The following is a 13,959-nucleotide window of genomic DNA, read 5'->3' as shown; positions in this document are numbered from 1 at the left end:
TTGTAAAAACAAGCAAGAGGACAAGTGAGGTTATTGTGTGTTCTCCTCTCTGTAGGTTCTAAACAAGAACAGATGAGTTGAGGTTGTTGACTTGATGTTTGGAAAACTCAAAGAGATTAGAGCTTTAAATGCTTCTCAATTAACAACACTCCTGTTCAAATTGTTTGTTTTATTTTCTGGTGGTCTATTTATTAAGGAATGACTCAATCAGAAAACCCAACCAAGGAAAACAAAGTTAAACACATGGAAATGTGATAAAAAAAACTACAGAACCCAAACTTGCCAACTCTATAGGAACTCCAGCTACCCAAGTCTTCAGCAAAAAGCATTAAATGCTTCATCCTAACTTGGTGAACATTTGCCCTGATTCAGCGGTGTCACAATTACCCTAGACTGAGCACATAAAGACTCACCTACTATTCCAACATACCCCATAAGAGTTACGAAAAAACATTTTTAAGTCACATAACATGGCTGATTATTCATCACAAGGAGAATAATGTATACTTTATATACCTTACCAAATATAATGACAGCAAATGATTCCTAAGCTCAAACATTGAGATAAGATATAAATCAATGTCCTTTGTTGTCAATGCACCAACCAACACAGCTGTAGATTCCCAGGCTGGTATTATAGTAGTATATGTATATATATATATATATATACTCAGACTAAAATAACATTTCTTTACAATACCTTTTGCCAACCTTACAGAGCTTAAACAATGCACAGAGATTGTGACTTGGGCTTTTGCCCACAAAGCTCTTGAGTTCTCAGTTTACCTGAAGGAATCATATACTGTGTGACTGCAATGTGACCTCATGATCAATATGCCCAGCTTTATTTCTAAGTAGACTCAAGATACAGTCAGTTAAACATGTGAAAATCGATTCCCAAACATAAAACATCTACTTTCCTTTATCCTACGAGCAGCTGTTGTCAATTAGGGGTTCTCATGTGTCCTATACAATGCTACAGCTGTACAGTCTCATACATTTAACTCTGCATGTGGCTGCTAAACCCTGTTAAATCATAGTTATGGTAGAAACCAACGAAGAACAAACACACATTAAGTTAGATTTAGCAAATAACCAATACAAATTCTAATTTAGCAGTGACACAAGTTACAAAACCCCCAATTTTCTTCTTTAAGATGCTGTCAGCCAGTCTATTAAGGAGACTGGAAAAAAAAATTCTGAACGTATATAGAAGAACACTTTTACTTACCAAAAAAAAATGCTTTGCTCAATGAAAATGTTTCAAATATAACTATTAGATTAGATTTTTGTTACATAGCTTTTTTACTGGTTTTCTTGGTGCTTTGTTCTGAGTTCTACATACTATGTGTTTCTCTTCATCACATAATAGACTCCTAAAGATATCATGACATGGCTTGGAGGGATATATTGATAGAGGGAACTGGCTCCTAGTTCATTAACAAATTGGTGTATTGTGTTAAGATAAATTATCAGGTTGGCTCAAAACATATATACACATGAGAAATGTGAATATATGAGAGCATTACCCAGATTTCCCATGGCATCATGGGAGTCAATTAAGAATCTGTGAAGGTCATCTTCGCACTCAGAATTATGGCTTCCCCATTTTTTTAATGAAATATGTGCACCACACACCTGCTACAAACTATGCTACAGCCACAAAGCATTAAAAAAATGAAATCAGAGATTTTTGGGTTTTCGGGTTTTCATTTCAGCCTATCAGGCCTTTTACTATTTTGGGTCAACATGCCTTTGAAATCTTGGAAGGCAAGCATTACAGCTGCCACTTCTCAAAGGTTATCCCCTAACAGCTATTGTTTTGTCCTTTCCACTATGGCAAAGTTTTTAAGATTTTATTATTTTTTATTGATTTATATAAGACCAGTGAATTTGGTTTTATATATAACGATTTGGACTTACAGAAACAAAATGTAAGAAGGACCTTGTTCAAACAGTCTTACAGTCTTTTTTGTACTGTAAAAATGTACAGTACAAATACATATTCTAGCTTTGGATGAAGTGTAACATTTATGTGCCATGTTAATACAATTTTTGTATTTCTTTATAATTCCAGGTAATCGCCAGTATATTGTCCTCACTGCACGTGTTCATCCCGGGGAAAGTAATGCCAGTTGGGTGATGAAAGGAACCTTGGAATTTTTAATAAGCTCAGACCCCATAGCAGAGATCCTACGGGAACTGTTTATCTTCAAGATCATCCCAATGCTCAACCCAGATGGTGTGATCAATGGAAAGTAAGAGAACTTCTTTCATTTTGCATGTATTCGTGTAAAAAAGGCACAACAGACTGGATTGACAAACAATTTATAGTTTAGGTAATTACTGAGAAAAAGGTTAAAAGCCGTCCCATACGGCTATTTTCTTGTTCAGTCAAAATGGTAAAAATAGTTGATCAGTTTCTATAAAATTCAGGCAATTAATCTATATACCCTTTATGCCCAAAGTACCGCCGTTGTTTTATGCATTTTATGTTGGCACAATATTACCCCAGCAGTGTACCCTTACACCTTTCTGTCAGCATGGGGCAAGGGTATGTTTTTGAAGCTGATTTCTTGGTAGCCTAGTAGGAAGGACAAATATGTGACGGACCCTAGGTCCAGCGTTATGATGCCATAACTTGGACATGAGTGCAATTCAGTGAAAGCATCATGCATGGAACTGGGAAAGCTGAACCAACTTCGCTACACACAGACTGCTATACACTCATTGAAGATAAAACAAACTTCTTCATTGAGTATAGCTCTGATACACAACCACCAAGCTTACCATATCATGTTCAAGTCTCCAACTGTTTAAAACTCACTTTGGCTGACCATGCAGGTTGATTGCGACCATAAACAACAGGGCTTCAGTTGGTGCAGCACTCACAGAGAAGACCCAAACTATCCCTTCATAATCTCATCTATATCTCACCCTTTAAGAAAATAAACTATACAGTCAGTGATGTTGTTCTTTATAAGCTTTGCTAGAAAACCTGACTGCTCTCGTCTGAATAAATCATTTCAACATACAAATAAGAATGTATTTCATCGTGACTGGGATTTTGTTTTAAGGTGGTACTTCATTAGAAATAATATATGTTTTACCTTCTTTCAGCAAAAATTAGCTTTTCTCTATTATAAAAACAGGAATGTAGAAGTATTACAAGGATATTTTGTTGTTGTTGACACCAGTTGAACAATGATAGTTTCTCCTGAGGAGAACCGATTAGGAATGCAGCTCCTCTCTTTAATTGATTTCTGTGTAGGAGAAAGTTTGATCTTTTAGTATTACCTACTGGAAACACAAGCAGCCTCGCAATAGTTTATATGTCTTGAGTTTAAACTATTAATTAAACAAGTATAAGACAGCATTTCTATCTCCATAAACATCAATAATAGATGTTGTATAATTATGGGAATCTTCTGCCAAAGGGAGGGATGTGTTGCCTCTCTAGATGCATGTCATTAAAACCAAAACTTGCAAAATAAATACTTCTGATTATACCCTGGATTGCATTACGCATATCCGCAGCTTTAACAAGGATCTTTTCTAAATCTATTATTTCATCTGAAGAAGACCTTTGCTTTCGTTTTATGTGTGGTTATAATTATATGACAAATTAAGGCAGATGAGGAGTTGGCCAACTGAGTAATGAGAAGCTTCAGATGACATATAAAAGAAGCTTTTGTTATAAAGACCCCAACAATTAAACTATGTTTCAATTGTTGTAAAATTACAAGCAAAGGGACCTTACAGGTTTGCATGTCAATTACAATGTACAGGGAAATGGAAAGAAAGAACTACTAAAATATGTTTCTAATATTGGCAGGAGTATGAAATATCAATTAAGCTTTTTCATTCTGACAAACAATCAGTATATGAACTAATTAATGAATTACAGTAGTATAGTACAGCCATAGCATACAAATTGTCTATTCTTTACCACTCACATACACAGACAGAATTTGACGTAAGGCCATAAACATAGCTACTCTTGCTAACCCTGCAAGGTGCTGTAAACTCAGCAAGTCCAATTTGATAGTGAGATGTCTTGGAGCACCTGGGTGTCCCCCTACATTGTAAATCCTGTCCTGAAGGAGGAAGCAAGCCTGGAGTTGAGTCAGATCTCAGCCTCCAGTAACAATAAAGTTACACTGAGAGTAGTTGCTCACTCCAGGCAGTCGCTTTGACTTATATACAAAGAGGTGGCAATAGGATTTAGTACCAGACAGGTGATTTAGGCTCTAAGGAGGATAAATGTTTGCTGTTTGCTTTATATTTTAAGTAATTAAAGCCATTTAAGCAATTGTGAATCTCACAAGCTTGTGTCTCTGAATTATGAGGTTCTACTGTGCTGTTATATCTAAATATGTATTTTTCTCTACATATTGTTAAGGTTCTTGCCACTAGTCATAGTAAGATCCATTACTAGACAACTTAGCCTCATCCTTAGATTTGGAAATTACCCATCCTATATGAAGCACAGAGGCAGCTACGTTTACGTCATCAAGTTCTCTTGAAATTTAGCATGGATTCAGTGGTGTGATTTTCATGCCTTGGAATTTGGCAGGACTGGCCTCTCAAGAGCTTTCCTTTGGCTCCATGTGGGATTTCGAAAGCATTATCGGCACATCAGGGAGGTAGGCTAACCATGCCTTGGCTAGTTCCCAATAAACCTAAAAAAAAGGAATCTTGGCAGGACTGGGTGGGGATTGGGCATGGTACAACGCAACTTCTCCTCAATCATAGATTGAACATTGATGAAGATGCTCAATAATTTCTGTAGCCTCTAAGCAAACTTTGAAGTGTTCCCAGGTATAGTCATTTGATCACTATAGGCCTCTCAGAGCTTTAAGCTCCAGGGAAGGGATGCTACTAGGACATGAGATAGAGAGTATACCCCATAAGAACAAACATTGTCACGGAGCTGGATAGTCCAACCGACTACCTCCGCTTACTTGTGCTCCCTTAGCCTGGGACAACACACTCTTTCCCTGGTTTCCCAGTCACTAGCCAAGACTCAGTGTAGGGTATAACCAAAATGAAGACCACTTTATTTTTCACACACATGGATGTAACCAGCAAAGCACACATTAACATAAAACTTGATATTGAGATACAAACCGCCCCCCTTAATCTGCCTCACCGGGGACAACAGGGTCAGTAACTGGATTAACAATACAATGGGGTCCCAATCTCCACTATCTATTACTGGCCGAAATCAGTTCAAAGGTTTGTCTGTAGTGGTGGAACTGAGAGACTGACTATACAACATATTACCCATTCTTCATATTGGTTTGTAATGGGTATGTTCACTCCTCTACTTATAGAATGTTACAGAAGAATAATATATTGACTGTTCTTACAGTAAATCATAATGACAGATTCTTGGAAAAAGAACATGTTGGAATAAAATTACCTAACTGGTTTCTCCTTAATTCTGCTCATAACTAGTTGTTACTGACACTAAACAAATAAAATGACTCATAATTCTGCACCTACATATTTCCTTTTTTTAACTTTTACTATTAGAACTTTCTGTCTTTATATTTTTGTAATCTGTTTAAACCTTACATACAACCTCAAATGGCATTTGTACATAAAACCAACATAATGCATAAAGTCAAGATTTTGTCATTCGTTAGACTTCAGAAGTATTTTTAAATGTGATATTAGTTACAGTTTTTACTAGTGTATACATCATGTTGGTTAAAAAACACTTCCATTTATTTTTATTTTTAGCCCATCATTTTAAAAATTTCCAGATTTCTCAACTTATGCCAAGACAATAAACAATGAACATTAATTCAATCAGCTTTTATTTTTTATGATTTTTATGCAGTTTATCCTGCGATACCACCTTTGTTGTTCAATTAATTGCAATAATGGACATTAACTGTACAGTTTATGTTTATATGAAATGGGCATGCTATGAATAGTAAACAATTTAAATAAGTTCGCTATATAGTCCAAAAGGGAACAAAGTGACATAAAAATTCTCATTAAGCGATGCCTCCTGGCCATGCTACTATACACACTATCTATAACAAAAGTGTCCCTCATGGCCATTTTAAACATTGGGAGGTATATGATATGACATTATTTGCCAGTGCAGTCACTGGCAACAGATCATGGACCTTCTGTTCTCCTGCTTGATAACAGAAGAGAAGAGGAGAAAATACTATACCGGCCAACACCTGAGCCAAGTATTTCTATTGCTGTCAGAGTTGTACAAAATACTCAATAGATTCACTGTAAATGTGTTACATAGAAATATAGAAACATAAAATTTGATGACAGATATGGACAATTAATTGGTGTTGGTTCTTTTTTGTATTCAGGATAGCCAATCCTGTCACTGTAACAACATTTGCCTCTTTTGCTGGAAAGTGGTTTTACTTTCCAACCATACTCTCAAAAAGTAAAATGTATACTATCCTCTGACTTTACATATTATTTCATTACATGTCAGTAATATAATTTAAAATCACACACTATAACTGGTACAATAGAATGGGCCCAGCTCTTGTGAGCTTATAATCTAGATGGTGGTTGAGGGGGAGTGAAACAGTAGGATGGGGATGAGTTGATAGGGTCCCGATTATCTGTAGAGGTTGGTGGACATTCAGGTGGCTTGATTAGGATGCTGGCTGAGTGTGATGAGGAAAGGTTGTAGGCTTCTTGAAAAAGTGGGTTTTCAGAGAGCTTTTGACATTTATGTATAAGGAACTAAGTCTGACAGAACGGAAAGGGAATTCCAGAGAAGGGGTACAGCAGGGTGAAATCCTGAATACGGGAGTGGGAAGAGGTAATGACGGTAGAAGGGAAGAATCAGTTCATGACAGTAACGAAGAGGGTGGTGAGGAGTAGTATTTGCATTAGAGGGTAGAGATGTAGAGGGTTTCAGAATATGTTCTGACATTTCCCATCCTGTGAAATAAACTTTCTTCATGTATATTGTTAAATACTCTTTATGTATTTAAATCTCCTCTCTCTCCTCCAAGCTTTACATATTGAGATTTTTATCTAACCATTACTGCTGCCAGTGGAACTTAGTTAGTTGTTAAACTGATAGCTAATTAGTAAACTCAAGAAATTAAGCTTCTTAAGTGTGTATATTGGAATCAATCAGTGACATAAGGTACATGAGGGCAGATGTTAACTTCTGTGTACTTAATTCCAATTATAAATATATAAAGATATTTATTTACCATGTGCGGGGGAAGTTTGCCACTCTTGCTGCATCCTTTCCAGCACATCTGTCTGCAACCCACACATCCTTTGGAATGCTAGTGTTACTTGCTAGATGATGTGACACCTTGCTCACGGCCAAATCCTGTAAAAATGTTCCTGCTTCTTTGTTCCAAGGACATGTTCATTGTACGCAGAACTTTAAACTTGTAAAGCTGACACGAAATGATCCTTTTTAGTATTGTATGACAGAGTTTTAAAGGATATACCCAGATCTGTAATTGCAAGGGTAACAAGGGATGCAGTTGGTTCTAAATAGTCAGACGTCTGAAAGAGCCCCAAGACTACGCTGGTGCTGTAACAGAAAAAAGTGAGTGACTGAGGCTTCTTCAATTATACACTGGTACCTAAGATTTTCTTACGCCACAGGATCCATGTAATAATACTATAACACATTATGCCCCTTTACCACTTGATAGGTATGGAAATCATGAAACGCAACAATACTACAGTCTTTCAATATACAGAATTCTTGGATCAGCATGTCCTCTACTGCTGTTGGCTGCATACAATGCGTGGTGTAAAATTAGGATCAAGAATAAGCATCTGCTGACTTTTTTCAAACAAAAGGTTTCAGTGGAATGGAAATGTGGGATACTCATTTTGCACAATTGGCTTCCATATATCATGCTGCATCCTGCTAGACCAAAGTGTACAGAAGCACTATGCTAACTGGTCATGTGTGACTTAACATAGTGAAAAGGGAAAGTCCTATAGTAGACAGTTGTGTATTCTGCCATAGGCTGACTAGGAGTTGGCCTAAGGTGGCAGGTCAGGACCTTCTGCCTCATGGGTTCATTGGTGCACCACTTACTCCATAAACCATTGTGAAAAATCAGAGATCAACCTTGTAACTGGTCCAGAAGGTCTGTGGCTGGTGCAGACTTCCATTGCTGTGCATCCTTAATAGACAAAGCGCTGGGATATAATGTCATGTCCTGGCAGTCAACAGGGTACAGGAGTGTGGAGATAAGTGGTGACTGAGGTGCTGTCCTGGGTAAGGACTAGGATAGCACCCAACTAAAAATACCACTGCATGTAAAAAAGGTGCTTTTCTTAATTGTTTGCTTTTGCATGTTTAAATTGTTGCCATCCATAATCAGAATACAGCAGGATAAAACAAGGACACCCCATTCAGTTCACAAGTGGATGCGTCAACGTTAATGTACTATTGATTAATCTAATTATTGTTGAAGGAGAGCAATATTAAACTATAACTGCTACTGCCAGATGGGTTCTTACAAGGAAAATAATACACTTTAATCCCCCGAAGAGATTTAGGGGTTTATCTTTATATACAGCAGTGATGTCACATTTTCACGCGCATATTTTCAGTATGACATAGCTGAGTAGGTGTAACTTTTAAATGTTTTAAAGAATATGTAATATGCACTGCTTCCTTCCCCATAAAAAATATCTCTGTAATTGGTCACTTGAGATTTAAGACGCTCACTACAAATCTTTTTCTGTCTTTATATTTCAGAAATGCACTTATAAATGTAACATGTTCTACTGGCAGCAGTCATGGTTAAAACAAAATGTAGCGGTGTAAGCAATATAATCATCTATACATGTATATTTTGCTTAAAGAGTACAGTCTAGTGTCCAATATAGCCCTAGCAATGATAAATACATATTGAAGTATTTTAATATGTATTCTTTAACTTTTATGGAAAAAAATATTTACTTTTAGGAGAAGCTGCACCTCCAGAGGCCTCTCTGTCATCCAGTTTTGGAAGCAACCACTTACTGGCGCTTCCAGTGAAATCTCTCATTGACGTTTTCATCCCTGGAAGAGCTGGAACTGGCTGGCAGGGGTATAGCATTGGCATTGTGTATGTAGTGGGTAAGCAATGGATGTGTTTGGTTGAACGCATCTTCTGCAAGTATAGGAAATGAGGATGGGGAATGAGGCAAATCCACAGCGGAGATCCTGCAGATTTCCTCCATTCATTCGCAAGGGGGAGAAAATGATAATTCGGGGAGACAGTTCACTATCGTATGCATTAAAGTAGATGCCATGGTTGGAATGTTTCTTTAAGGAGATGTAAAGATTTGACTGAACTGTTTTAGCTCTAGTCAGGAGTTATTATAGTGTTATGTGCATGCTACCCAGATTAATAGTCCATATTAACTACAAATATAGTGCCTATGCAGTTAAGTGGTAGTTCTGTGGATGCAATCTAGGTGCTGGACAAATACTATGTTTGCAATCCAGGTGTCAGGGTTTCCATGCATCCAAGTGTGCTTGAACACCTAAGGCTGGCCCTGTCATTGATTGTTTTGTCCCTAGACAGGGAAGAGAGGCACTGCTCTAAATGAGTAAACATCCAGAAAACCACCTTGCGCCCCCAACAAGCAATGCAGCACTTGGATAGTGCCCCAGGTGGCTGCATTTTGTAACAGAGGAGGACTGGAGATTACACGGGAAATGTAGTCTCAACAGCTGGCATATTAACTAACCCTAGCTGTACTCCATGTTTCAAATAAACTACCTTGTGTCTAATTAACCCATCTCTAAACAGCCAACTGTGTCTCCCTCCCCTGCTGCTGCTCCTTGAATTTCCAAGGGGGTAAAGCCCCCCTACCCCGAATTCCCACGGATACTGTATTGCATTCAATCATTTAATTATTCTACAAAGAATGTTATCATATTTTATATATAAATGAGTATCCCCAATGTGGCCTAATTGCTAGCCAATATTGTTTTGAAATGCCTTTTTTTCTAGGCTATATTACAACTAAAATGATATATATGAACACTATATTACAATTAACATAACATATTCCCATATTTAACAAAGAAAAACAATAAATTAGCTAAATAACACTGTTTTAGTAGTTTTTTTTTAGAGTTTGGTTTTGATTTAAGCATTTTCTTCTTCTTCCTTACAAGCTATCAGTAGTTTAAATAAATGAAGTAACCTATGCTTAAGCTGTAATGTGGACAGTAGGTGATTCCAAAATATATTTTATTGATGTGTGTATCAGAACACTGTATATATCCCTCTGGATGAAGACTCATGAAATAAGTCATTCACCTGGACTGCACTGGTATCCGTGTTACAGGTGACTGCAGCTCCCCATCAAACTTGATATCGTCGTATTGTTCAGTGATCCATTCTGGAGATACTTGCACAAAAAAGGGATAAATTCAACAGGGTCCCAGTACAATGTTTTTTTCCCATTGATAATTGACTGTAAACCACTCAAATTTTATACAGTAATGTAAAATTCCATTACTCCCTTCTGGCCAACCTCTCTCAATCAAGGAAGCTGCAATCCATTTGGAAAGGGAAAGAAAAAGTCATAACGGGGAGCCTATTGAACTAAAAGCGTTTTATACATAAATAAAATTATATAAAAGGCCAACTGTTCCATTTGCTCACAATGCACTTTGAAAGTAGTTTTGAACAATATTCACCATTCAGAAACCTAAAATGGCATTAGAACAAAGGCTATTGTCTTGGGTTATAATTCAGTATGCTACAGTGTATCATAAAGCAGACAACTTTTCTATTGGTTTTAAAGATGGGAATCCCTGGAGTTCTAAGTGACATTTCAAGTTTTATGTTACCGTTCAGCCTCTAGAAAGAATTAAAATGTTCTTTTTCCTGGGAATAGAGACAAAGGTTCATGGATGTAGCCTGGAAATAAAGAAACCAGCGTACATGCATTTATTTGTTAAAATTCAATAAATATTTGGTCTTAACCCCTTAATGACAAAGCCCGTACATGTACAGGCTCAAAATGTATTGTTTTCAAAGGGTTTAGGGACCGCCTATTGTCCTTAAGGGGTTAAAGTGTGATTTTGTGAAATAAAGTAAGACTTTTATTAAGACAGGAGGTGAGTATTATTACTTATTTCTTCTTTACTGAATCCCAGCAAAAAGGAGCTCACAAAAATGTGTGGAACATAAAGAGTTAATAACAGGTGTGAAAATGACACCCCCTTATTCCACCAATCAGACTGCATCCCAAGTATGAAATCCCATGGTGTACAGCAACAGTCCTCTTTCATTATCTGAAATGTATTGATTGAAGAACACACGGAACCAGTTCCAGTTAAATAGGGGTTCACTCAATAAATCAGTAGCTCTCAGAATATTATCCAGCCTACATCATAAAGTGAAAGCTATTGAAGCCAAAGCCCCTGTTATCAAGTGAGTTATATATGCCTAGCTTTAGTAGTAGTGGATACAGAAATATGTGAAGTGTCTATACAAAGACACCAGTGGCAAGATGTGTGAAGGTCTATAGAACATCATTAAATTGCCCACCACAGACCTCAGTGAATGTCCACCATAAGCAATGTTGGTGCCGAACCCTGAGTAGAGACTGTATTGAAAGGTTTAAGGAATTACATTATCAATCAAGAGCTGGAAGGAAATGTAAGGAAATCTGGTTTCAATCAAGTCTTAACAAGGCCTGAATTGGCCATCAACTATATCGGGCAAATGCCTGCTGAGTCAGTACCTTCAATGTATTTGTAGCATGAGGTTGTAAAAGTAGTGTGTAGCTGCACCCCTGTAAATTATCGTCCCCTAATTTTAAAGTGGCCATTATTTTATTTTATCACATTGGCCATAACCATGACAAGAGAAGCATTAAGGAGGAAGCATTTCCACTGTAGATGGACTATCATGCTTCTTTACTTAACCTGTTACATTCCTGTTTATTTCTTTGCGATAAACATTTTTTTCTGAAGCTATATATTTTATCCATTTTTTTTAAATAGCTGGACAGATTACTCTAAACATATCATATTTCTGCTACATTTGAGTCTTGATTTTGGAAGCAAAATTATATTTTTTATTTTATCATCAAAATATCAATATTTAAATGTTTTGGAATATTTCTTATGCTTATTTTTTAGATTTAGTGGATTGAGTTATGTTTATACATTGTGTTAAAATGTGGATCATCTGTCTTCATGATTGTTGATAGCGGGATATTGGTATCATATTTATAATATGTTTTCTAAACTATTATATCATGGGTCATACTAAGTAAACCTCAAAGTAAAACTGTTTTTTCTTGATATTTCCAACAGGATTTTTTCTCTTCTTTTCGATGATATTGTCCAGATATTATGAATTGTATAGATGCCATTATAGTTGAAATCTTAATGAGCGTCTAATTGATTACATGCTAAATGTTCCTGCTAACGGCCTTGAAATTAGCACATGCTCATGTATTCAATTAAGTGCGCAATGCTTGGGGTCGCAACAGGATATCTTAACTTTATCTAAAGGTCTAGAAAAATTGTGGGATTTAACAGGCAAAAGTAATTTAAAAAAAATGCAAGTAATAATTCCTTGCTGTTTAAAATATTAAATGTTACCCAGTTTCTCGTGTCCTCGGCAATTAGTATAATCTGTATTATTTTTTAAAAAATAGCAGTTTTGTATTTTGACAGGAAACGACTATTTCCAACTTGCATTTCTACTTCCATAAATGAAACTTGACTTGGATACTGAACACTCAGCTGCAGGAGGGCTGAGTTGATGTGAGCTGAAAAAAAGAAAGTAACTCAATGATTCATTAACTCTCAAGTTGAAAATACGTGGTTCCAGCTCACAATTTTTACCTTCCATTCTCAGTAGTGGGTGAATCATCTCCATACCTGGGAACTCCATGGCTCCAGCTACCCGGAGCTCTCCCTTATGTCATGCTGGCAGGAAGTCTCTCTTCTGTTTGCCGGGGTTGCCGCCGATGTCGCGGGACACACAGCTGTTTAAATCTGAGATGGGCAGGGAGTGGGGCAAACCCGGAAAGTTCTCAGGCATGGTCATCCCCCGAAAAAAGACACAAAAAAAAATGCCAATGGGATGCATTGGTTAACCAATTGACTTCCTAGTAAATAGACTCAATCCATTAACAGCTCTTCTGATTACGTCTCATAAGGTTTAAGTAGACTGCAAGCTCTTTGGCTAGTGTGCAGGAAATACAGCAGCTTGCATGCTATTTTAAAAAAGATACAAAAATGATGGAACAAATGATGCTTTTATGCTATTCCTGCATTTTACGCTAACCCTGTATTTCTATGTTTTTTATGTAACCCTTTTTTAGAATATTAATTACATTTCCATTGACACAGTTATTGCAACCCTCATTTTACAATGACTCGACTTACAGCAATTTAATTTGCAGAGTGCCTCAGTTTGCCTCAAGTAACATCATGGCAGAATCAGTTACCTCATTAATAGAATTAATGGTCGTTAAAAGTAATGCTGCACTATGTTTTTTTCTTTAACCCCTTAATGACAAAGCCCGTACATGTACGGGCTCAAAATGCATTGTTTTCAATGGGTGTAGGGGCTGCCCACTGTCCTTAAGGGGTTAAATAATCTCACTCCACTTTTATAATGGCATGCATTTAAAATCTACTGTTATTCCATATTTATATATTTGATGTACACTATAGGTAACTGTACACCGTAGTGTCCCATAAACTGCATATAATTAATAATGTATGTCTTTTTAAGAAAGAAAAAAAGCTTACATGGCAGTTATTAAAGGAAATGATACGATGCCAGCAGATTAGATCTTATTTTACTTTTTTTATGTTGTCTTGATAAATAAGCAGGTCAAGGAAACTGATGTAACGTAAAATGGAGAGGCGAAATAATAGTTGTCATATATGAAGTTCATGTAGAACCCCTTTAAGATGTCTTTAGAAAAAATGTAAAGACTCACATA

The 13,959-nt window shown here is 36.7% G+C and overlaps 1 protein-coding gene across 1 annotated transcript in view; it reads left to right on the top strand.

The window, feature by feature from the left end:
- Window positions 1–13,959, top strand: part of AGBL1 (AGBL carboxypeptidase 1) — a 207,478-nt gene that overhangs the window by 86,487 nt on the left and 107,032 nt on the right. The window contains exon 18 of the mRNA XM_053463773.1: window positions 2,078–2,258. Coding sequence (XP_053319748.1) covers window positions 2,078–2,258 — 181 coding nt within the window. The remainder of the gene's footprint in view (window positions 1–2,077; window positions 2,259–13,959) is intronic.

The sequence above is a fragment of the Spea bombifrons genome, chromosome 4 (assembly GCF_027358695.1).
Source record: "Spea bombifrons isolate aSpeBom1 chromosome 4, aSpeBom1.2.pri, whole genome shotgun sequence".
Taxonomy (NCBI): domain Eukaryota; kingdom Metazoa; phylum Chordata; class Amphibia; order Anura; family Pelobatidae; genus Spea; species Spea bombifrons.
This window is presented reverse-complemented; position numbering and strand designations above follow the sequence as displayed.